Source organism: Pongo abelii, chromosome 6, assembly GCF_028885655.2.
Source record: "Pongo abelii isolate AG06213 chromosome 6, NHGRI_mPonAbe1-v2.0_pri, whole genome shotgun sequence".
NCBI lineage: Eukaryota > Metazoa > Chordata > Mammalia > Primates > Hominidae > Pongo > Pongo abelii.
In genome coordinates, this window is record NC_071991.2 from 50,814,374 (window position 1) to 50,840,667 (window position 26,294).

General features: G+C 40.9%; 1 protein-coding gene and 1 long non-coding RNA gene across 3 annotated transcripts in view; one reads left to right on the forward strand and one right to left on the reverse strand.

The window, feature by feature from the left end:
* The window catches only part of BMPER (BMP binding endothelial regulator), a 249,313-nt gene that overhangs the window by 57,917 nt on the left and 165,102 nt on the right, over positions 1–26,294 (reverse strand). For both annotated transcript variants that reach the window (XM_024250401.3, XM_063726025.1), the window contains 2 exons: positions 17,270–17,599; positions 10,358–10,694 (listed from right to left, as the gene is read on the reverse strand). In XM_024250401.3, the coding sequence (XP_024106169.2) occupies positions 10,358–10,694; positions 17,270–17,599 (667 nt within the window). The remainder of the gene's footprint in view (positions 1–10,357; positions 10,695–17,269; positions 17,600–26,294) is intronic.
* On the forward strand, positions 148–4,225 carry LOC129060342 (uncharacterized). Its single transcript, XR_008526953.1, has 3 exons — positions 148–397; positions 1,096–1,469; positions 3,606–4,225. It is a non-coding gene; the product is annotated as an uncharacterized LOC129060342 (long non-coding RNA).

A 26,294-nucleotide genomic window follows, 5' to 3' on the forward strand; every position in this document is an offset into this window, starting at 1 on the left:
CACAGAGGCCAGTGTGCCTTCTCTGAGAGGCCCCTGCTGCTGCCAGAACACCAGCTGATTTCACAAGATGCTGTGCCTGCCCATGTGGTTTCACTGAGTCACAATGCTGGCCTCATAATGCATTAAAGCTCCAACCAATCTGTATGTGGCCTGATGGAAACCAGCCCACACAGGGCCACCTCTGAGGACACCCACCCCAGGTCCTCTTGCTTGCAAGGAGTTCTGGCACCCAGGTGGATATCCTGATTTTTCAAAGGGCAACCTGAAACCACAGCACTCAGGCCTGTTCTCACAAGAGCCACTAGACCTTGCTGGTGATGTGACCAGGAGAAAGAGACACCTTGGTCATTCCATCTGGGATTTACAAATGAAACCTCATCCAGCCTCATGAGAACCAGTTGGGTGAAGATATTATCTCTATTTCATAATGAAAAAAGAAAGGAAATTCAGAAGCATTAGATCCTTTGCCAATGGCCACTGTCACTTACTCTCCAACTTGTTCCAGAAAGGATTTAAGTCAGCTTACAAAACTACTTGCAGAATAAAATAAAATGAAATGTGAATGAGAGGAAAGAAACAGGAAAGATAAAAATAAAACCAGGCTTGAGGTTAATTTAAAAAAAAATCATGCCTGGAAGTTCTGTATATTGGATAGAAATGGGTCATAAACTTGGCTCTGAGCTGTCTGATAACTCCTGGGAAAAGGGAAAAAATACAGCTCATGTCCTCAAGTTCTTTCACTTTTCTCATAGGAGAGAACTTTTGAGTCTTCTTTCAGAATCTTTAAATACTTCATTTGCATACAAAATGAACTAACATTATTTTCTCCATCCAATGAGGAGAAGGCAGTAGGGCAAAGGGAAGCCAAAAGAAAAAGACATAAGATTAAAGATAGAAATACCAAGGAGATCTCAGAAGTCCCTTCCCCTTTCAAGGGTCTCCTAGAAAAGGTGGTCCTAACTGCAACTGACACACCAACATTAACTTTGAATTATCACATAAAATTAAATTATACTCAAATTACTGTTTACAAAGGCAAGGAAGACGAGCATCAAAAAAGTTAAAATTTGTCATGTATTTCTTCTTTTCCTACAGCCTGAATTCTACCCCTACAAACAACAAAACACCTGAGCTCCTTCTCAGCCTCCACCCTGTAAAGCACACCGAGGGCGAGTTGATTATTTCTCAAGTTCAGAGTTGTATATTCATCTTATGGAATTAATTATCTTTTCTGCACCTTCCCCTTCAGTTCAATCTTATCCATTGAAATAATTTATGAAAAGCGCATTATGGAAATTTTAACTCATTCCAAAGTGTTTATTTTTATTTTTATTTCATTTTAGGAAACAGTATCAATTTCTGCACAGAACGGGAAGAAGTTATTCCGAATGAGTCTAGCAATGACCATGTAAAATAAAGAAGAAAACCTCTTCAAGTACTGGCACCAGATAGCATAGGACGTTCTGAAGGTAGGTAAACACCACACAGAACAGGCTTCTATAATAAAATTATATTAATAATGAAATTGACCTTGACTGAGCATTTACTCTGTACCAGGCCTGGATAAGTGCCTTATCTGGAATGACTGATGCAACCCTCACACAAACCCTCATAGCAATGGGGTAGGTCCTCTCCGCATCCCCTTTTACACATGGGGGAATAATCAGGGGCTTCAGTGGGTGAGCTCGCCTGCCTAACAGCAAGGGCTTGTAAGTTAAGGAGCTCAGAAATTGACCCAGGCAGTCTGGCGCAAAGCCAACTTGACACCTGTACCACACTCACTCGTACCATTGTACTGGTCGTTTTCTAAAAGCAGCAGTCATGGCGGCCTTCAAATAGGCCTTGCCCTGTCCAGTGTGGGACCCGCTGCTCCCCTGCCTGCCTCCTCACTGGCTCTTCCCAGAGGGCACGTTCCATTCAAGGGAGAGCTCCCCACCCAGTCTTTTCCTGTCCACCTACCTCAAAATCGGCCACCCCCAGGCCCACCCCGTCACACTGCCCTATTCCCTCCATTACTCTTCTTGCAGTCAGGAATGGCCTTATTTCTCATGCATAGCTGTCTGCCCACACTAGGCAATGATTTTCTGAAGGAGGAGCTTTGTCTCTCTTGTTAAGTCCCAAATCGCCATCCCTATGACAGAACCTAGTACGTAGCAGGTGTTCAGCTGAAAGCTGTAAAAAGGAGTGAATTAAATAACTGATAAACTCCTCCTCTGAGAGCTCATGGCAGAGCAGGATATTTGAAAACCCGAGTGGACAGTGATAGAAGTGTGCACACTCTGACTGTTCTCTGATGGAGCCCCCAGACCAGGTGTGCCTGTCAGGCTAGCTGCTCAGCTGTGCGGGCAGCCTGGAATGAGTCTCTTCCCCTCTCAGTGCCTCAATTAGCTCCACGGTAAAATGAGGAAAACAGTACTCATGTCAGCCTCATTCTCATGCATGCAAAGATCTTTATACCCATAAATAATGAAAATATAATTAAGTTACACCATTCTGCCTCCTGCTTACTAAGAAGTAATCGAGAAGTCCCCTAAGCAGCCAAAAGAGATGCTACAAAATAATTAGTGTTTTACCTCCTACAGTGACACTTATTCAAATCTGTGCTCAAAAGTCTCTTCTAATTGCATCTCAGAATGTAATTTTCTGAGGAGAAACACTATAAAATTCCAGGATGTTTATGCTTACAATAAACTTAAAGCTAAATATATAAAATCAAATCAAAATGGCATTTAACCTTGAGCTAGGAAGGTTATGCAGTAAAGAATTAACCTTGCCCAAAGAGAGTCTGGTCTTGCCCTCTGCCTTTGGCCACAAAGAGACAATCGTTAAGCCCCTGGAATGTCCTGCCTGACGGGAGTGTGTTTTTGCCTGAGGCATTTGGTCACTAGACAGCCTAACAATAGGATTTAGTATGGGGCTTTGGGCTATGCAGTAACATTTCCAACATCTAGAGAAATTGAAGACCAAAAGCATTAGCACATTACACCTCCAAGAGGGGCTAGAAGATAAGATCATCCATGCAGGTGGCATGCGATTGGGTTCCAATAAAAACTCTGAACACCAAAGGCTTGGGTGAGCATTGCTGGTTGGCAATACCCAGTGGATATTGTGGACAAGAGGAGTTAATGCCAGCCCATGATGCCATGAGGTGAGGACAGCAGAAGCTCCATGTTTAGACATCTCTCGATTCTGCCTTATGTATCTCTTTTGATTTTGATCTATATCCTTTTCCTATAGTATAAATATAAATCACACCCATGAGTATTACCACTTGAGTTCCTTCTAGCAAATTCCTGACCTTGAGAGTGCTCTGGGATCACCTCTAAACTTGTGGTGTCAGAAGTGAGAGTAGTCTTGTGTGGACTGTGCTCTTTCTAACTTTGAAGTTGGCTAACTATACAGTTGACTCAATCTCTCCACAAAGGTTAATCTGTTAAGATATGAATAGTTTTCTATATTTTCTCTTTTTAAAGAAACAGTATTTGTCTTTCTTCAAGATGAAAAATTAAACATAAGAGAATTTTAGACTTGGATAAAATGATGTTCCATACATTTTCATACCTTTCTGAATGAATTCATGTCTTTCTTTTTACTTTGGCTCCAAGAAAATTGGACTGACCAGATTTTGAAGCTAAAATCCAGGTAGCTAGAAAGCTATTTAAGATCCTTGTTTTGGGTGACTTGGATGGATCAAACAGGAAAAAGCCTACTTGTGGGTGAGGTGGAGAAGAACAAATGAAAGATTGAAGGGAAATCACCGTAAAGATTTGAGTCCAGCCTGACAGAAGGCTCAGAGCCAATGACAAGGCAAAAGGGATGCGACTATTAGGCAAATTGCTGAGTGACGCCAGGGTAAAGGACTAATCACCCCATTGGAGGTCCAGTTGTTGTAACACCATACAAGAAGAGGCTAGTTTGAGGGCCTCAGGCAAACTGAGAGAGGTCAGGGCAGAAACATCTGTGGATGCGAGTATTTCATAAGAAGATGACAAGCCCAAACACTACCTGAGGGACAGAAGAGGAACCAGGAGGTCCAAGAGACTTGTGAATTATAAACAGGCAGAGCTGGATGGAGAAATTCAGAAGGGTCATCTTGCCTACCACTGGGAGTCGCAAATAGACTTGTGCAATAAGAAGTGCTCACAGCATTTGAAGCATCAAAGGTGGACCAAAGACTCTACTCACCCTGACCAGTTTATTAAATGAAAAGACAGAGAAGTGTGCACACTTTGACTGTAAGTGTCTAATTGTGCATGGGGATAAAGACCTAAGATGAACTCAGAATTGGGGACAGCAAAAGTCACAAGGAGATCAGAGAGGATTTCAGTGAAAGGCAGGCTAGGAGGAGCAGCCCTTCTAGGGGTGGAGCTGGGTGAAATACAAAAGGGTCAAAAAAGAAGAGGTTCCCCATTCCCCAGAGAACTTAAAATCCAATGCTGAAGAAATAAGAAGCAGTGCAACATAGAACATGAGTTAAATGATAATGAGCACAATTGGAATAACTAAAAAACTAAAGAGCATTTTCCAAAGTCTAGGATGAAACTGGAGCTGTGTCTTCAGCTTAATTCATGCCTGAGATTGCATTTTTTTTTAATTTTTTCTATCAGACCCTGGTGATGACCTTGAGCAGTAGGATGTAAATAACTCCTACATGCTTAGAGTTCCAAAAATGGAACACTAGGCATAAGTGGGTTAAATCAATGTAGAAAGTGAAGGCATCTTAGGGAGGCAGGAGAATGACATGAACTCAGAGGCAAGAATGTTCATCGTGTTTGTAGACACAGTGAATTAAAAACAGACTTTTAAGGACTGAAATGTGGTAAGTGCTGCAACTGCGGTGTCTACTGCCACCTGGTGTCAGCATACCTTAATTACGAACTCAGTGTGACCTAACAGTTGAGTCAGCTAAGGAAAAATAAAAGGCATATAATGTCACACTTTAAAATAAAACATCTCATTTGATTTAGGACCCTAGTTCTAATGGCAGTTCTTGACAAGTCATTACAAGATGTAAACAAAAATGTTTTCAAGCATGTCGTTCTTTGAAGTAGGGGAAATTGACTTGATTTTAATTATAGAATAGCATTTAGCTTTATATGATTTTTCTCATACACAAACACATGAAGTCTGTACCCCTTGCCTGTATATTTTCTATTGCTTTATGATAAGTGATCAGTCTCCTTTGTAAGAACATATACAATCAGTCATTCAGGAAGTCTGTGATCTTCCCCTGGATGCAAGCCACTGGCAGTCCCAGGATCCCAGTATATCCAACACAAAGGTCCTGTCAGAGTTCCAGTGTTCTCCCGCACGACCTCCCACCTCCTACCTCCCAGTACCTCAACAGGAAAGGACACATCTGTGAATCCTCTGGCATGACTTCAATTCCTTACAGCTGTAAAAACCACTGCATGGAAGGAAAAGAACATTTCCTAGACTGGGAATCCCCAGACACTTTCCCAAACTGAACAAGTGAACAGGGCTTTCGCCCTGGTGAATGATACCCCATCAAGGAGAGTGCAGAGAGGAAAACAGTCCTGAGATGATTGTGGTCTCTAAATGTCTGGGCTTCACTGCACTTCACATTCATTTTTCTGACTTCTCTGAAATGCAGTCCCGCCCTAACTTAAGAGTTCTGCTTTGTGGGCAAGTTATACTTACTTGCAACAATTTCTTCCAAGATGTGAGTGGAGTTAGGGAAAAAGCCCATTGCTGGTATTTCATAGGCACAAAGAATAAAACACTTTCCCCAGTTTGACCCACAAAGGCCTAGCTCATCTCCTGGCCTCTCTTTGTGCCCTAGGCTGCCCAGGGCTTGTCCTATCCTGTGGCCTAAGTCCACAGCGGGAAGGTAGGTTTGATACTGGCCGCTAAGGATCTCCAGAGAGCCTTTGTGGTAGGAGTTTGCCTATTCCTCTTGGATTGCTCGGTTGGCATCTGGGACATGAAGGGAGAAACAATATGAGGCTGGAGGAGAGAGATGAATATGAGATGAAAAAGGAGAAAGAAGGCAAGAACACACCCAACACTTTTTCTCTTCGAGGTAGCCTACATTTGAATCCAAATATAATCTAAACAACTTCAAGTTAATTTTTCCAGGTGGGTACACAGTACACTGCCTCTCTAGCTCCTGGGAATTTCTGTAATGCACTAATAAAGGATAATGCAAAAAATTGTTAAAGAGGGTTATCTAATTTGAGACGTCAATTAGCAAAGCTAAGACTTGAGACGTGTTATCAATGCATTTAGTTAAAACTTTTCTGCAGTTTGTAACTAAATTATTTTGTACCCAAACATATTCAGTTAGTTAATTAAAGCAAGCTATGCTGATTGAAAGGAACTTAATTATATATCGAATTTTTATGCCAAATTAGCCAAAATGGGTCAAATTGATTTGTGAAGCTTAAAAAAATTCCCAAAACAGAAAAAATAAAGAAATATTGATTACTATGAAGTAATTTCTCATTCATTTACAAAGTGGTAGTTTTTCAAGTACTTATACACTGGACAGTTTACTATTAAAAATGTTAAATTGAATAAAAGACCAAAATAAATAGGAGTTATAAACCATAGACATTGCAGTGTGGGCACGGTGGCTCACACCTGTAATCCCAGCACTTTGAGAGGCCGAGGCAGGCAGATCACCTGAGGTCAGGAATTCGAGACCAGCCTGGCCAACATGGTGAAAACCTGTGTCTACTAAAAATACAAAAATTAGCCAGGTGTGGTGGTGGGTGCCTATATTCCCAGCTACTTGGGAAGCTGAGGCAGGAGCATCATTAGAACCTGTGGGGCAGAGGTTGCAGTGAGCCGAGATTGTGCCACTGCACTCCAGCCTGGGTGACAGAGCAAGACTCTGTCTCAAAAAAATAAATAAATAAAATAAACCATAGACATTTCAAAAGTAAAACCTAATTCAGAGACATTGTCATTATTATTTTGACCTTATAAGAAGCACTATCTCATAATTATCATAGAATTTGCCCTGTGGGATTTGTTATAAAAGTAAGAAAACCCAAAATGGATAATATTTTCTCAGAAAAAATACTCTATTTGCATTCTCCCTTCCCTCTGTTACAAGACAGTGGTGCTCAGAAAGTTATTTGGGTGTGTTATGCTACTTCATTCTTTGTCCTTAAAGGAAAATACAGATATCTGTTGGAGAATGGCGGGAAAATAAAATAAATCAAATTCGAATGCAATTTATGTATATGGCCATCCATGATATCAACGCAAGTCTCATTAGTCCTGTAAGGACTCAAAAAATGTGTCACAGCCACAGATCTGACTATATTTTTGGGTTCATTTTAGAAATTCCACCAATGATATCAAATGTACCAGCAAAAATTTACATGTGTGGAATGTCATATGATTGCTGATTTTGCCTTACTTTTTCAACATTATTTACAAGTACAATGAACACATGACATTCTCATGAGACAAAAAACAATAGTTTTTTAAATGATTGCAATGCAACTGTCACTTACACTACCTGGAGGAAGTGTCGCAAAAGAGAAACAGTTCATTTTGAGATTGTTCCACAGATTCCTCAGGGGGAATTTATGTAATCAGTCCTCCGTGATGACATCAGGAGAAGATGTGGACAATCAGAAAGGTAAACGGCCAATCCAGGGGCAAGTTTCTCCATAGAAAGTAAGGGACACAGGACAGCAGCACGCTCTGTGCCAGGACTACCGTGTGCCAGCGCTGTACCCCCCACTGGCCTCAGTCCTCAGAGGAGCAATCCTGCCAGGTAGTTACTGTGTATCAGTTCTTTCGATAAAGGATGTTGAACTCAGCTAGCCACCAGGGCACACTGCTAACAGTGGCAGAGCTGGGCTGGAGTCCAGCTTGCTGTCCCCTTCCCCACGGCTCATTCTCAGTCCATTGCTCCATAAAGTCTCCTAGAAACCCTGAGGTTAGGTCCTTTCTGGAGCTCCCCTGAGAAGAGAATATCTTTCGACGTTGCACCTGGTTTATTTTCTTCTTCTGCCACACATGCCCTTGGAAATAAGGGTGAGAAACAGGATCTGGCCAACACTGGTCACTCTCCCTTTCAGATTCATGAAGGTGCATCCTCCTGTTGGACTGTGAGATCACCAGCAGAGGGCGAGGCAGGCAGAATTGCCCAGCTCTCCTTCCTGAGCTCCTCCGCCCTATCCGGGAAGAAGTGGCCCACTGTGGAAGGGCACTCTACCATGACACAATGACACTGATCAGGAGAGCACAAGCCCGCTTCCCACCACATCCTGGCCTCTAAATCTCCATGCACAAAGATCCCAAGAGCATTCTCATGAGCTGCCCAACTCAGGGCATCAAGCCCTTTACACAGATAAGCATCCTCAGGGCATCAAGCCCTTTACACAGATAAGCATCCTCCATTGTAGATGCTGTAGAATCATTAAGGGCAGAAGGGAAGCATTTGCCTGGCCACTTAAGGAATCCAATGCTCTTTATTCATAAGTGTCCAAGTCATCATTCATAACTTCTGTTGAAGCGCTCATCATGTTTCTGTTGCAGTCCAGAAATCAAAACACTAAATAAATCACCGAAGGCAAAAGGCATAGATATTCAAAAAAGGAACTAATCTCTTCAGACCTTCTCTCCAATTTTTGTTTTCAATACATTCCTTTGAAATGGGATAAAAATCAAAGGTGTAGGCTGCTTGGCCCTGGGAGAAGCACAGCCTTTCCACTCTATTTTAAGCAGAGAAGGGCCCAATCCAAATTTGCAAACAGGATAGAGGAGCTTCCAAAAGAGATCTTACTCTTCTTCATTACTTAATTAATCATGGAAGAAATGATGGCAGCAATTATAGAGCACTGACTATGTGCAGGTATTGTGTTAAGCACATGCATTCATGTTCATAATCTTACTGAATCTGGATGGCAACTCTTCAAGGTAGGTTCTTTCATTATCCCCACTTCACAGATAAGTAAGGTGAGGTTTAGAGAGCTTAGGTCATTGTTTTAGGTTGCATAGTTGGGCTGGATTTTGAATCCTGGGGCACCATAAAGTTCTTAATTGCTATATTCTACTGCTTTCCATCAGACCTTCAAGTGAGGGTTTTTAGATTCCAAATAAAGCCAGATTTGTCTATCTAGCTGTTTAACTCACTGCAAAGTCTCACGTTAAGATCCCTCAGTTTCACTAGACAAGAGGTCAGTCTAGGGGTGGTTCAGAGAGGAGAAAGAAGGGACCCAGAGAATTCAAATTATAACAGGAAAATGGCTTGAAGGAGCTAAACCCATGACTTGGAGCCAAATGGTTTGGCACATGCAGCCATGTTCGGGGATTTGTGATGACAGTGACAGTCTTTTTTCCACCCCACTTCGAGCCGCCTTTATAGAACTTTATCTTTTATGTCCAAAGATCAAATTAAAAAAATCATATTTAATGAGAACTAGTGGAAATAAACTGGTGGCCATTAAAGAGTAAAAATAACCTCTCTGTGGCTTCAGACCACAGGAGTTTTCTGATTTTAAGAGGCACAGGCAAATCACTTAAACAAGGCCTTTTGGGCTGTGTTCATCTTGTGTTTCCTCCCACACTCACAGTGGTTAAAGTTATAGGCAGCCACAGCTCTTGAACCCATGGAATTGTGTAGTAAATGGAAGTACACCCAGGCCAAACTCATCAACTCAGAAACGCAACCTTGCAGTGTGGAAGTCAAATCCAAGTCTCCTTTGTAACCAGTTGCTTTGCGTGGAAGGGGGTTAAACAGAGTTAGAAAAGGTCATGGAGTCCTGATCCTTAATAAGAGTCCTTCCTCCCTCCATCCTCAAGCCCTGTTTCTACTGTCATCTGATTCTGGACGTGAAGTCTCACAGTTGGCCAAGATCCAAAGAATTCTCATTTTGCTTCCTTATTTTCCATGTGCACATTTGATTTGGGCTAGACCATAAGGCAGACCTAAACTCTTCCTCAGGTAGAATAACCAGACTCATTCAAACACCCAAAGGCAGCCAAGTGACTTGAGATTTCATTTAGGGGAACCAGCTCTGCCTTGTACTACTGTGGTTTAGGCCAGAATTTGGGAAGCCCTCCTCAATCTTAGAGTTAAGCTAACACCTGGGAAAACTCTGCAGTGTAGCCAGCTTTCCAGTAAACGTGCAGACCTATAAAAGCATGGAATTGCCTGGAGGACATCGCTCTGAAATACTTCTTGGAATTTCCCAATTTGGGACATAGAATGGGGCTGATTCAAGATGAGATCAGCTCCTGGACAGCAAGACGATGTTTACCCTGGGTTTTGAGCCTTTGTCCTGCACAACAAGAGATTTCATATACCATGTTCCAAGGTCAAGTCTATTATTGGTCTGCAACCCAAACCCATCCCCCAGAACACTGTACTTACCGGTAGAAAGTGGCGTAGTCCACAGTCGAGTGGCAGGTCTGAAACTCCCAGGATTTGAGCTTCTGGCATTCTCGATGGGCCCGGAGCTTTACCTTGACTGTCCCTTGACACAGTTCAGGCACTGGCTTTCTCTGAGGTCTGTTGCAGAACTTATTGGACTCCACCCTCCAAGACTCAGCAAAGCCATCCACATCAAACTTGAAGTTTCCATCTCCACCAATTAAGTCATCACGTTTATGTCCATTGTAGTTGCCACAAAGACCACAGAGCTTGCCCTTGAGATGCGGGGCAGCCATGACTTCTACAAAACTGTCTCCATCCCAAGATATTTCCAAACCTAGAGGAGGAGGAGAGGAAAAGGAAATAAATCACTCATTAACGCACTAATAATTCCCAAATGTATACATCCTTACACAGAACATATGACTGACTGTCCTCCAACAAGGAGCACCAAGGGTTGGTCCAAATTCTTGGTTACCTCTTAATCTCACTATAGTGAGTAATGTGTGAAACTATAGGAGTCATTTGCTGGTTGGAGCTTAGAATTTTTAAACAGTATAAAGTTTGTCCTGATAACATCCTATGTACCCCTGGTTTGACCTATAGATGACTATCCCTTGATCATCCTATTCTAGGGTTTATATTTTTCCCTTTTCCTAAAGTAATCATGTTGGTCCAAATCATGCCTTCATTTATCTAATGACTACTACAATGTGCAAATGGAAAAAAAAAGATGATTGTTTTTTAATGCAATTATTTACAGCCAGAAATTCCACCATGTAATTATTCCCCCAATGCCAAAGGAAAATTTCCAAATCATTTCCTACAATGAGAATATTAAAGCAATCAATATTTAGTTTCTGAATATATCCCCTTCAAAGGCAACACTGATATAACGAAAACATTTGCTCCCTCATTATTTTACAACCATTCCTGAGGCATGGACACTGTTTGATTAACATTTCTTGGGATTTGGGGTTGAGTTGTTGTGAAACCCTTCTAATTGCTATTCCTCAGGCCTCCTTTCTGGTTTTGCTCAAAAGGTTCAACATTTCAGGTGGTGGTGGAGGCTATCAGGCCATGGGCAAGAGTTCTTCTTGTGCATATATCAGCAGGCCAGTACTGCTGGTTCATCAAGGAAATTCTCTTTACTCCAGAATGTAGAGAACTTAGCCCCTTCTTGGTTTCCTAAGTTGGCTATCTAAAATGTTGAAGAAATTATCTGAAAGTATGCATATACCTCCAGACATGCTGAACCAAGACTTCCAGGAGCCACACTGGCCAATGACCCTTCTGAATGGTGGAATTTTTATGTCACAGGTAGAACAGCCATGTTATGCTGTCACACAGCATAGATACATCTGACTAGAAGGTCAAGAAGAAATGCTGTCATATCCACTCTGACACTGTGTGTGAAGATACCACCCATAAAAGAAAGGAGAGACCTTCATGAAAAGTCTTCTGAGGTTCAACCCAAAACAAATGACAAACTTTTCTAGTCAGAGTTTTTGTTTATGTCTCAAATGTGTGTTTTCTTACTGTTCTGGCAACACCCTGGCAGTGCCTGAGTCTTCCCAGTGAATGGGTGAACTCTGTACTAGTGAATGCAAGTGGCCACCTGTGGCATGGACACCAGGAAACATCTACGGTGGATCAAGGTATATTTCGGCCCTGGGACTTCTCCTTATTCACTCTCTGTCTCCAAAGACTGGCACCCACTGAGGAAGCCTCTTTTTAACAGAATGGTCTCTGCCCACTTACCCCATGTGTCCACGTGTTTTGTTTGTTTGTTTGTTTTTTAGACAGTGTTGCTCTGTTGCCCAGGCTGGAGTGCAGTGGTGCGATCTCAGCTAACTGCAACCTCCACCTCCCGGGTTCAAGCAATTCTCCTGCCTCAGCCTCCCGAGTAGCTGGGACTACAAGTGCCAGCCACCATGTTCAGCTAATTTTTTGTATTTTAGAGACGGGGTTTCACTCTGTTGGCCAGGCTGGTCTCGAACTCTTGAGCTCAGGCAATCCATCCACCTTGGCTTCCCAAAACACTGGGATTACAGGCATGAGCCACTGCATGCGGCCTTTTTTTTTTTTTTTTTTTTTTTAAATCTTTCCTCTTGTGATCCTGACAAAAACATTTTTCATTTTGCCTGTTTTGAGCTACTGGAAAGAGCAAAATGACTTTCCTCCTGAAAGGCTTTTTGTTCCTGAAAGATCAAGATTAAGCTGATGAGCAAATGTTCAGAAGTTGGAAGATGAGGTGGTGATGGGACAAGAGAAATAGTGAGAGGAAGTGTGGGAGGGAAGAAGAGAGAGAGACGATCTTGTCTAGATATGAAATTGGCATAAGGCAGCAACATCAGAGTGATGTGTGGAAGATCATGAAGAAACACCCAGAAGTAAGACTCCTAAGCCAATACACCCAAAGTTTGGATGTAGTCCAAGAGGAGAGAAGGCTGACAGATAGCATTCCTATGAGTAGGTCATACAACTGCCACAAGAGTTACTTCAAAGAGAGATACTGGTAGAATAACCCACAGTCTAAAACTGGGTTTCTCAGGAAATAAATGGAAAGACCCATAGGGAAATCACTGTACGGTCAATGGAAGAAATAGAAACATGCTTAGATAAAAAAAAATTTTAGAGATTTCTTGGTTGAGAGAAGAGTCTGAGTTCAGAAAAGAAATTAAATAGACTTAGATAAAGAAGACAGAGAGCCATAGGAAAGTCTCTTTGGGGAATAATTTGATAAGGAGAAGACAGTGATGGGACCAGGTATGAGAGAAGGGACATACGGCTAGAAACCCACAGGCTGGGCTGACCTCCCATGTGGATCTCTGTGAGAAGACCATGTCAACTCTGGCAGCTACAACTATCATAGAAAATGAATTCTATTTCTTCATACCCTATCATCTAACACATTATATAGCACATAGTATGTACTCAGTAAATAAATGAATTACCCTGGTAACAGTGATACACTGAATCTGTGAAGCCAAAGACATTGTGAGTTTCATGCTTGTCAAGACACTGAAACAGCCATTTTGAAAGAAGACAAGCAAACCATAAGATGATTTGTAATACACTCTGTCAGGTATTGAAGAAACTTGACCTCACAAGCCTGTAGCCAGGCAGCTGCCCAGCAAGAAAGATGAGGGGAGAAAATCAATTCCATACAAAGTCTAACTTTTACAGCATAATTCTGAAGATTTTCCATGTTGCAAAATTTTCCAAACTACAAATCTCTTTCCTAGACAGTAGGCAAATACTGTTCTTCTAAGCACCACAAATCGTTGAGAATGTACACACCAGGGATTTCCAATGTCTTTACTACTGACAATGATATACTAAATTTGAGACTTGGGGCAACTGAGTTCATGGGAATTCAACTCACAGTGAATGACTGTGTTCTTTCCTTGCAGTGGACTGGTGGTCCATACACTTTGAAAGATGCAGATCTGCCGTGTTTCCAGTAAACCCTTCTCAAAACTCATGACATCCCACTCATAAAACACGATCCCCAAAGTAAGAGAATAATTTGTAATTCACTCTCCTGTCTTCCTTTTTCTCCTTGTTATTATTACATTAAGAAGATTTTTCACAGACCAATGCTAGGCTTCACATTGTGAAGGGATGACTTACTCTACTACAGATGCCTTTGTCTGGCTATATCATTTACATATGTGTTTGCATGGATATTTTTACCCTCTACATGAGCAAAATCCATACAAAGTAGATTACAGTAGTGAAAGGCAAAACAAAAAAAAAAACCTAATAAGTTGTAATTGAGGGAACTGCTCTTCCAAATAATATTTTAAATAGGCATCTTACGAGATGAAAACTTCATGGAAGGCTTTGAGAGGCTGGTGATAGTCCTTCCTGCAGCTGGGATGAGTTTTTCCATTCTCTGCATGGGAAATTGGGTAGCAATAACTGGCAGAGTCAGAAGGCTAAAGCTGAAGCATATGTCTCATCTGGGGATGCGAGCAGCAGCCACATTCCTTCCACTGCAGGAAGGGCCTTCCAATTTTCCCTTCTTACTAGTGAGTGCTTTACCAACTTATTCTTCCCCCTTCAAATAGGTGACCTAGCTCCAGACCACTAGTTCGGTTTTTTGTGGGTTTTGTTTAATTTTGTGGATATTGTTGTTTTGCGTTGTTTGTTTCCTGGTTGTTATTGTTGCTTTTGCTGTTGTCCACTGAAAGGAGAGAGAATGTGCAAAAAGGAGAGAGGAGGTACAAAATTTGTAGCTATACCATAGTGAGGTTTACAAATTGATAGTTTTTCTATTGAAATTTTACACCAAAGAAAGGGGAAGGTAGGATGTATTCTCTGGGTTCACCAAGTGTAAAGCTCTACTAAAAATAAAGTAAAAAGCCATGCTCTCCATGTGTTAATGCTTTCAGGTAGATGTGACGTAATCTTTTCAGGTAAAGTTGATAAAGTGAACAGATGGTAGAAAGGAAATATTTTAAAATTATTTGCTAAGTGTCAAGAGTTGGGGTGGGAGTGTGTGGTGGAAGTGGGCAATGCTCTCTTGAGCTACTAAGCCTTAGTTCTACCCTGCTTTTTATATTAGCTAAGCAACTACAGCCTAATTCCACCCAAACTACACAGCCACCTGTGTTACCCTGCCAAATGATCCCATCGTAAGTGCGGAGTACATAAACCACAGGGTCAAAGAGTCATTCCTCCCATCTCCCATCTTCCAGCTGCAGGCTTGAGTTTTTGAAGAAACTTGCTATTTTGAAGAAAGTGCCCTTTGATCACATGAGCTTATAAATTTTTTTTTAAATCTATGGAACACTCAAAGGAAATGCTGTGATATTTTAAATACATAATCAATAGGTGGTAAAAAGATAATATCCCTAAAGGGTAGTTCAAACTGAGATGGAAAGACTAAGGTGGAAAACACCATTGTCTGGATATAGAATTGTTTCATTCAAAGAATAAGTGTAAAGTAAGTTCAATGCCCAGAGGAATAGAATTATTCTCTAGGAAGCAGAGGGCTTGTGTGATTCGTGTGCTACAGGAAATTGTTCAGCTGGGTATTGAGTGCCATGAAAATTACTTGCATCTTTGAAAGAGAGATGGAAAAAAATAAAAGAAATTGTAAAACTGAGTTCAAGGCACAGAACAGTTAAATTCACTAATCTAATTACGGCATTTATGATCTATTATTATTCTCTTAGCCTCATCCTTTTGCTCATTTTTATAACATGGAATCTTTGTAAAGAGCACATTTATTCCATAAGGTTGTGTCAGCTGCGAATGGAACACTATCGAACCTCTTAGGCTGTTAGTAATCTTAAAGTACTCAAGATCTCTTTGAGAACTAGGCTGTGGTTGACTAATAATTTCCGTATCAGTAGAATCTATTGTGTTCAGCTAGCTTGCAAATAGTCAAGGTGCTTTTAATTAGTGCCGTGTAATAATGGGTCATCTTATGCACACTTTACAGGGAGCCAAAAAACTTTGCCTCCTTGAAAGGAATGTCCTGGGGCCTACATTTACAGAACGCCATGTCTTTTGGATATAAGAGCAGGTGTGTGAATTTTCTGAGCAGGACTAATCCTGCTAAACTTGAATGAGTAGATCTCTCACAACTGTGAAATAAAGAATAGGAACCTTTTCCCCTTTTTAAAATGTTCCAGTATATTAATACTTAACATTCTGTCACTGAAAACGTATACTCTAACTAAAAGTTCCCTGGGCTGCTTCTTGGTTTCCTGCCTTTGTTTAGCTAAGCTGGCATTCCATAAGCTCAAATCAACTTATCAAAATACCTTTTGGCTTGAATTGAAGTAATTGCCAGGGTTCTGAAGGTATGGTAAAAACAGTCTCTATAGCCCCTGAAAAGTGCCTGCTTTGTCAAATGTTTCATTACCTAAAGAAATGGGAATCCAACTGATACTTTCACACTTGTTAAATTCTTATCAATGCAAACATCAAGAAATACACTGATTTCCTTAAAAGTATCATGCTTTGAAAAAAAAACAGAGTATGCCAAGAGAAAGGCAGTGCAATATCCAACTGACAAAAGATATATATTAACCAAAGGTACCATGGAAGGAACCATACATGATATACAAAGTGTGAAAATGAGCTGAATTTATGCTCTGGGGCTGACATTCAAGAACTGAGTTCTGCTTCTAAAATGCCGTTCTTAGGTAGCAAACAACAGACAAGAGTTTGAGCCTCGTGGACCACTGGCAGTCAAAAATAATTTGGCCCAAGGGGGAATATATCTGCTCTTGGAGTGAAAAGGCAGAGACCAGTGAGCCTACAGCACCATGCGCTGCTGAGAAAGAAGGGGCCTCAGTGGCATAGAACAGCCACGTGGGATATGGCTACTCCTGCATACCAGAGTTTGCCAAGAACAAGCCCTTCTGCTGTGGACATTTATGTTTCTTTTGAACATCACTGATACTAAGCTGTTTACTTTTGAGGACTCCGCTGCAAAGACTTGGACAGATGCTAACACAGAAACACTATTTCTCCCAGATGTGAAACTGCATATAGCTAGCTGAGCTGGGAGACACTGACGATTCCAAGCTAGGCATCGATGGCCTAAAAGAGCAACAAAACTTGAGAGAGGGGTTATGTGGAGAGTACAGCTGCTATTTTTAGACAGAGGATGGAAAGGTCCTGGATGTGGGAAGATTGCAAGACTGGTGGGACTGGCATCCAATTGCAAGACTCCATATGGTCCGAATGTCTCCAGCTGTTTGTGGCATCTTCAGGGTGTGCCTTCCCTGTGAGTGGGGATGAGGCAAGTCCCGCAGTTGGAACCTGGCTCTGCCTTGGGTTTTTCCTCGGAGGAGGAACCACATCTCCTGAGTGCTCTAACCGAGCAGTGCTGCTGAACGGGTAAGTGAGGCGGAGGCTAGAGCAAGAGGGAGGCCACAGACGCCCCACCTGCTTTGGTGGTCACTTTCAAGAGGTAGCCATCCAGGTCGATGTGGAAGTGCGGCGCGCGGCAGGGGAGAGCGATGCGTGAGCCGTTCCAGCGCACGGTGAGGTGCTGCTGCAGGCTGACCCTGCTCTCGCCCAGCACCAGCTCCACCGACTTGGTCCACGAGAAGGAGCGTGTCCGGCGGGCGTCGTTCTTCACCAGCACCTGGAAGGGCGAGGCAGGGGAGGAGCAGTCTTTTGTCAAAACGTACTGACACGTCCCCTGAAAGTTAAATGTCCGACCGTCAAAAGTGTTGTAGTGGGGATCTCCAAACACCGTGCAAACGCCGGGCTCTGCGGAGGAGTGAGAGACAAAAGCCGGGTCACAAACCAAGCCAAGGATTCACAGAGAAATCAGGGGCACCTGCTGGGTAAGGGGAGGCCTTAGCAGAGATGCACTAAGGGAAATCAACTTAAAAAAAAAAAAAAAAGTTATTTTTAAAGGTTCGTGCCAAACCTCACAGAATACTCAGAATACTTCTGGTTCTTTTATACTTGAAAGTCATTTTAAAACCTCTGAATTTTCAAAGCACGCCTATTTTGTAGCCTAGATATGTTTCCACGGTCTTAACGTAGGGAATGAAGAAACTGAACTAAGATAACTAAGAACTGGCCTTACTTCACAACCCACACATACAAGAGCAAAGTAAGTATATAAATAAACAAATGGCAGCAACATCAATGTCAATACACCAAGACATTAGCATGATTTCCATTTAACTAATTCAAAAAAATTAGAAACATGGTGTACTAAATGTTTCTCATGCTCTTAAGGAAAACTGATACTCAACACCCTTGTATTTACATAGGATAAATCAATAGAACTGCCAAACAGACACAAGTTTAATAGTGTCAGGAAGCAAATTGCTAATAATATTTACAGATAGTCTTTATATGTTTTCCAAAAATTCCTATGTTTTGATCTAAGGACCACGATCTAAAACTGGATGAAAAATAAGTTACAAAATGTAATTTAGTACAGTTAAGACATTCCAGTAAAGTCATCATTCTGAAATATCATTAATTCAAATACTTATGAGATCAAAGTAAAGTTTTACACTTTAGGGCAGCCCTAAGATTTCTATAGAAAATTAAATATTGTTTATTTTTTAAAACAAATCTTGGCGTTCGTTTGTTCTGCATGTAAATATATTTTATCTGTTTTCAAAAAGGCATGAAACAATCAGGAAATGAGGAATCCATTTAGAGATAGTAGCCCAAATAATTAAAAATAATAATAAAAAGCACAATTTCCACTCAACACTAGAATAATAGCCAGATCAAGAATAATAACCAGAATAAAAATACCAGGTCAAGAATATGAGAATGTCATATAAGTAATTTCTCAGAATATCTAATGGAAGAATTGAGTCAAGACAGAGGAAGGATGTGCCAGCTGATCTGATAGCACCAGGGGGATCCAATGGAAACATTTGCTTTTAATTTCTAAAGTGTTTGGAGAGTAATGTTGCTTTATGTTATGATATATTATGTCATTTTATATGTCAATTTCATATGACTCCATACAAAGCACATACATTTGGAACTTAATAAATTAATTTCTTGTTCTAAATTAGTTTTTCTTGTCAACATTTAATAGAAACTGTAAAAGAAAAGTTTGGCATTTATGAGAATTTCAATGAACAAATACTTTAAAGAATATATAAAAGGCACTCCTCAGGGTGGAGGGTGGAAGAAGTAGGTAGGAGAGACACATTTTGAAAGCTCAGCAGTAATACTCAAATTCACCCTCCCTTTCTGTTCCTTTCTTATTCCTTTCTTGGTCGCTTTTCCTCCTGACTCCAATTTTACACGGTGTGTTGCTTCACATTTTACCCTCTTCCCACCTTCCTAACTCCGTATCTTCTCAACTAGTTCCCAGCTATCTAACCTCTTCAGAGTGCATTTATCAGTCCTTTCTCCATGTGATTACTTCCAAAATCATCCTATCTCACATTTCCCCCCACATTCTCTCTCCCTGGCCATGAAATGGAATCTCTCCCTGGCCATGAAAATGTCGCTTTTTGGTTGAGGGAGAACAAGGCAGTTCTTTGGTACCCCAAGTGGCATCAGGAGAATGACAGTTCGGAAGTAATACCAACATGTGCCACAAAAGGACTACACAGTAACCTGATGACCAGATGCACCCAGTCAAGAGAAGGACTTTTCCAGGTCCTTAACTCCACCTTCTCAGCAAGAGTGCCCAGACCAACCAACGTTTTTGAGCTTTTGAGCATGCTACAGATGGACCTCAGCTTGGAAAGGCCAAGGTACCTCCTAAGGTTTTGAAATTATACTCCTGAGGAAGTCCTCTCTCAGTGGAGAGCAAGCACAGGGAATGTCCACGACCTGCTGCCCATACTCTCCTGTAGCAATCTTCTCCTTGTACCAGGGACACCAATTACATTAAAATTATCATTAATTAAAGCACTAATAGCTAACAGTTGCAGAAAACTCATCACATACCCTAACACTCTTCTACATGCCTGCTGATCATGGATGCATCATCAGAAAATTGGTATTCAGATTGTCTCCCAATATTAAACAAACAGCTGAGCACTTTGTAATAGAATCCATAAAATGAACTATGATCTAGTCACTGAAAAAGTTTGTGAATAATCTTCATGACTGAGGAAATGCTTATGACATGTTAAGTGAAAAATCAGAAACAAAATTATATGTACAGGATAATCTTAACTATGTTAAAATTAATATGCACAACCCCCGCCAAAACATACACACCCCAAAATTGAAAACAGTGGTTATTCCTTGGTGGAAGAGCCATAAGTGACATTATTTTCTTTCTTATGCTTTTCTGTTTTTGATTTGTTGTTATTTTTTGTTTTGTTTTTTAGAGTCAAACTGTGGGCACTTGTAGATAACGCCAATTACATGACAAAGCAAGTCTTCATAGAAGCAACAGAAGATCTACTGCCTCAAGTGATTCTGGGGAAGCCTGAGCTTGCTCATAGCTGGGCGGGAAGCAATGAAGAATGTCCAGGGAGACTCTGGGCAAGGGAAAACATGTGTGAACAGGGCTGTCAGGAAAGATATTTTTCAAGAGGCCCTAACTTATGGAAGAGAAGGGTTTGGAAATCGGGATGATTTTTCTGTGTGACAGCAATATTGACAAGGCCAACAAAATATCATGACTGTGAAGATGCCTGGAAACCATGTGTTGCATTTGGGGACATTTGTATCATGAACTAAAATAATTTTGAAACCTTGGCCCTTTTTCCTGGCACCTCAAGGTCCCTATGCCAGATCCTGCAGGCGCAGTGAACACGTGCACTAGAGAGTGTCTGTAAGTGAGAATTCTCAGTGTTACAAGAATCTGCCTGGCTGCAAAAGGAAAAGGCTCGAGAACACTTAGGGGACAGAAATGAACACAGCATCTTCATATAATTTTTTTCCAGTGGACCCAGTGAAATGAGCTTCAGTCCAACACGTCCAGATGTCCAGTCACACTCTTTTGGAAAGCTTGGCATGACAGGCAGAGGGAGGGAGGCTACAGAAACAGACCATCCTGAAACTAACCTTGTTTGAATATGCGTAAGTCAGAAGATGGGGAGAAAGATGCCAGCTTATGACTGGTGGCACATTTTTTCATAGTCCTGTAGATCGAACCATTAGATCTCATTTTTGTTTTGAGTTGTTTTCAATATATGGATACAAATGCACAGGTAAAGGGGGAAAAAAGATCAGAAGTGTACAAAACCAGATAATAGGGGTGAGTGTTTTTTCTCTAAGGTAATAGAATTATGTGTGACATTTCTTTTCCTCTTTCTTGTTTATGTGTATTTGCACTATTATTTACACTTACATTTCATTGTTTACAATGACTATGTATACTTTTGGAAAGAGAATATTTGCTTTGAAAGTTTAAAAAATACTGGATTAAAGACATACCACTTTGATGTTCCATACCTTAATAAGATTGTTATAAGAAATAAGAGTCACACTGCCTCTGAAATTATAGTGCCAATACTTTTCTCCTAACCACATCAGGTACATTTATTTATGTCATGGATGTATTTATTCCAATGAAATGCCTTTCTTCTGAGAGCAGTGATTATTTTCAAAACTTCTGTCAAAGAAAATTAAGGGAAAATTATACAATCACATGTTCTAAAAAAAAAATAATAGAAACTGAGTAAACTCTAATCCTACTCCCCCCAAACACCACAAAACAAAAACATAAAAGCATAAGGAAGGGGGAAAAAAGCATCATTCATGTTTCTGCCAATAAGAAACAGCCACTGTTTATAATTTTGTGCATGTATTTATTTGAACATAGTTACGATAATTCTGTACACGAAATTTGATTTTCTATTTTTTACTTAACATGTCGTAAGGTTTCTCCAGTCTTTAAAATGTTTTTTCACTTTGAAAGCACAGAATGGAACTTCTATCCTTAGTCCATTACTTCAGCAAAGAAAAAGGTCTCTCCAGCTCATCATACTTTGCTACTATACGGATCACTGCATTTCCAGAAATAATGCTCCAACCATGAGGAAGCTCAACACATAAAAAAACATGGCTTTAAATCTTTTCAGCCCAAACTGCAGGGAAACAGGCCCCATGAGGTCACTGTGTCATGCAGGGGCTCCAGGAATCCCAGAAAGGTAAGCATCGTGATGATGCCAAGCTTGAGTGAAGAATCAGGAAAGGCTGTTTGTCTAGGCCGTGCCTGAACAGTGATGGAGGCCTCTGATAGAAAGAGGCTGTGGTGCGACCCAGAAGGACTCGAACTTCTCCATTCAGAAGCCCCCCATCTTGCACAGAATGTCACTGAGAGCTGTTGGGCCAAAAGGGACCTAAGGGTCAGCACATGATCCACCACGTGGCACCTGGGTGCCTTCCTTGGCCTCTTAAATGGGAAACAATCTAACACGTATGGGGGTGTGGGTGGAAAAGAGAGGAGTAGGTCACTTTCCACCAACCTGTAATCCACCAGAAATAGTAACCGATCTGTACATAAAAAACTGATTTCAAGAAATATTGTGTAGGTACATTGTTAAATGTTATGAATTTGCTTTCACATGTTTTCCATAATTCCATGAGCTCACCAATTTGAAACAAAAGAGCAAACAAAGTAAGCAGCCCCTAACTACAAGATCTCACCTAAAACACGTCCAAACCCACAGCCAGTGCTACCATCCAGGCCTCTGCCATGGAGCCCAGTGCTGGCCCCCCCTCACCTGGGCCCTGCAATGGCCCATGCCTGCCCAGCATTCCCTCACAGTTCACAGTACACGCATCCTTCAGCTCCCGGCCCAATGCCAGCTTCCCACAGCAATGCCCCTGGTGCCTCAGCCAAAGTCGTCTATTTCCTCTAAATTTCAAAAGCAAAACTGACCACATAGCCCAGATGTTCTGGGACAGTCTTAATTTCAAATACTCTATCTTGTAGTCACACTATGTTTTTCCTTTTAGGGGTCAAAAATATGGTGTACCAAACCCATAGCCTGCTTATGATATATCATTTTCTTCCTTAGCTTGTAGTTTTAGCATATTCTTAACTTCTAAGCCAGACCTTAAACTCCATGTAAGTTTTATGTGTACCCTTCAGTGCCTGGCACACTGCCATGTATACAGAAGGGTCTACAGGTAGACACATGCCTCATAATGACGTTTCCATCAACAATAAACCACATGAGTGACAGTGGTCCCATAAGATTATAATACTGTATTTTTACTGCAGCTTTTCTATGTTTAGATGTATTTAGATACAAAAATACTTGCCATCATATTATCATTGCCTACAGTATTCGTACTGTACAGGTTTGTAGCCTAGCAGCAATAGGGTGTGCCATTTAGCCTAGGTTTGTGTAAGTGCACTCTATGATGTTCGAATAATGGCAAAATTGCCTAATGATGCACTTCTCAGAACATATTCCTACCATTAAGCAAAATATAATGGTATATATGTAATACATGGATTCTTTTTTTAATTACTCAAAAAATATTACTGCTGTAACACATATTATGTATCAATAAATATCTGTTGAATGAATGAGTTAGTTAATTAATTTGAGAACATATTTTGGTGAAAAAAAATTGCCCACACTGAACTTACTAAAATAGTTCAGTGTAATGACACATACAGCAGGTAACCAAAATCGCCTAATCGATTAACTGAATAATTAATGAATGCTCTCAGAATAAAGAGACCATTAGGAAAAAAATTCTGAAAAGTCAGGAACATTATGGGGGATCTATGTCTGGTGCCAAGAAAGCTAGCTGAGAAATTCAAATTCATGGAAGTCCAATTTCTCCATTTGAATAGAGATAACCTACCCCACTAAAAATTACTGTTAAAATCAAAAAGCTAAATCAGAATCAGAACAACATGGGAAAAGAACTTACCTCTAATGCCTAATATGACCAAGAGTGGCTGGCAGAATAATGGACCCCCAAACATGTCCACCTCCTAACGCCCAGAATCTGTGACTATGTTATTTACATGGCAAGAGGGAATTAAGTTTGCAAATGGAATTAAGGTTGCTAATCAGCTGATCTCAAGATGGGCACTTCTGAAAGAGGTGAATGTATTCACAAGGGCCCTTAGCGAAAGAGGAAGGCAGGTGCATGGGCCTTACAGTGTGAAAGGGACTCAACCTGCTGTTTGCAAGTTTTAAGCTGGAGGAAGGGGTCAGGAGCCAAGGAATGTGGGCAACCTTCAGAAGCTGGAAAAGGAAAAAAACAACAACAACAACAAAAAAAACTATTTTCTCCCCTAGGGCATTCAGAAGAAACACAGCCCTACTGACACCTCGATTTTAGCCCCCTGAGACCCTTTTCAGACTTCTGACCTCCAGAACTGTAAAACAATGCATTCGTGCTGTGTTAAACCAGTGAGTGGTAATTTGTCATCTGCAGCCATAGGTAACTAGTACACTTAGCAATCCAGCGTGGCTAGTATAAAATAACTAGTGTATGCCAAGTACCATGCCAGATGCTTTCTGTATTTTCAGTATCCCCTTTCATCCTCACTATCCCCTTTCATCCTCACTATGTCTGTGCACATTGTATATTCATACTCTAATTTTTTAGCAATGAGTTTGAAGAAGTTGCCTTGTTGCCCATGGTTACTTGGCCAATAGTTATAAGATGGAATCCAACCCAAGACACTGTGGCTTCAAGGCCATTCCTTTCCCCACAGCATCCTGCAAACTTGTTAACTAGCTAGGGTCACAGAGCTCTTTGATAATCTGAAGAAATGTGTAGACACTCGAATCCTCTCAAATGTAGAGGTTCATAGAGACCCTGTCAAAAGACTGATCAATGCTGTCCTAGGAGTCTGGGAACACCTATCTATAAGCTAATTATAAACGATAATATATGATTCTCTTATTTAATGTGTCTCTATTTCATCTCCCCAACTACATTAAATGTTTCTGAGCTCAGGGTCCATATCAACTTTTCATTCATGTCCTCCAGAGCACCTTCCAGAATGCCAAAAGCTCACTGAATGTTAATATGCAGTTCATACAGAAGATGCATTTTTGCCACTCTCACTATCCAAGATCTGACCTTAAAACATCTTCTTCTCTATTTAAGCCAGAAGTTTTTATTTATCAATTGAGAGAACTGTATATCTGAGCTAAAGAGATGGGTTTCACAACTCCAAGTTAACCTGGCTTCCAGCTTTAAAGCCTCCTTGGAGCTTGGCAGACATTGAGCATATTATTGCTTTGAAGAGTCTTGTGTTTGAATCCTGATTTTGCCACTTAAGGCTTACAAAATCATGCACAAACTACCTACATAACCTCAATTTGTTTGCCTATAACATGACTCTAAGAACAATTACCTTGCAGGGTGATTATAAAGATAGCATTGCAAAGCCGCCAAGAACATAAGAGATACTCAGAGTAGTCATTATTCATTTCCTTATTATAAATGTTATGCAAATCTAGCAAATAGTTATCTAGTGCTGGCTAAAATGGGTTTGAGTAAGACTGTAACGAACTTAGAAAGCATAGATTTGTTGAAAAGACAATGTAAATTGAGGTAGTCTATAAAAGACATAAAATACAGATTTGGGGCTAGAATGAAGTAAGCCTTCTAGGCCAAAAGAAGAATGTAAATAAAGTCACGGACATGGATAAGAGGGCAGCTTATACAAGAAGATCAGGAGGCCAATCGGACCAGAGTGCAGAGCTGCTTCGGGAGATACGAGACACCCAAGTTGTCTAAATAAATTGGCCTGAGATTTATTGCCAGCCTGAGAAGTTTAAATGTATCCCAAACAACCAGCATTTCTTGATGTGTTTCCTGTGAAACATCAATCCTGCCTGTTGCTCTGCCAAAATAAGTAGAAATTAAAAAAAAAAAAGAAAAAAAAGCTCTGCCACTCAAATTAGTTTGGGCGGCACTCTATACTCCAACCTCTTTCACCATGCACATCAGCATATTAAGGGCTCTGAGAATTCTGCAGTAAGGAAACACATTTAAGTTTACTTGACCCAGCATTTCCTGAGTGTATTTAATCACAGAACCTTGTTTTGAAAATATTACTCATTATTATCCCTCAGCACTAGTGTTTTATAAAACAAACTCTGGGAAACCAACCGCAAGTGAAGGAAGCTGGTGCAGGTTTCCGTGAAAGCCAAGTTTGGGTTCCGACAAGGGTGTGCAAAAAGGGGTGAAGGAGAAGAGAGATGGAGATTACATGCAAGCAATAGGATTAGTGTCCAGCTGCCATGGGAATGGCAAGGAAAGTATTTATTTGAAAAACATCACAAAGACACAATCAAGCAAACCTGATGATTGATTAGCAACATGGGGGAGAAATGCCAAAAGTATGAGAAATAACATTAAGGCTCAAATCTTGTGCAGCTGGGATATGGGGGCGCCAGAATTCAGTCAACAAATAGGGATTGGAAACAGCCATTAGCCCCTCCATCCAACTCCCAGCTCAAATAACTGGGGGAGTCAAAGGTAGAAACTATTAACAAAATTCAAATGCAGTAATTTGAAAGAAGAA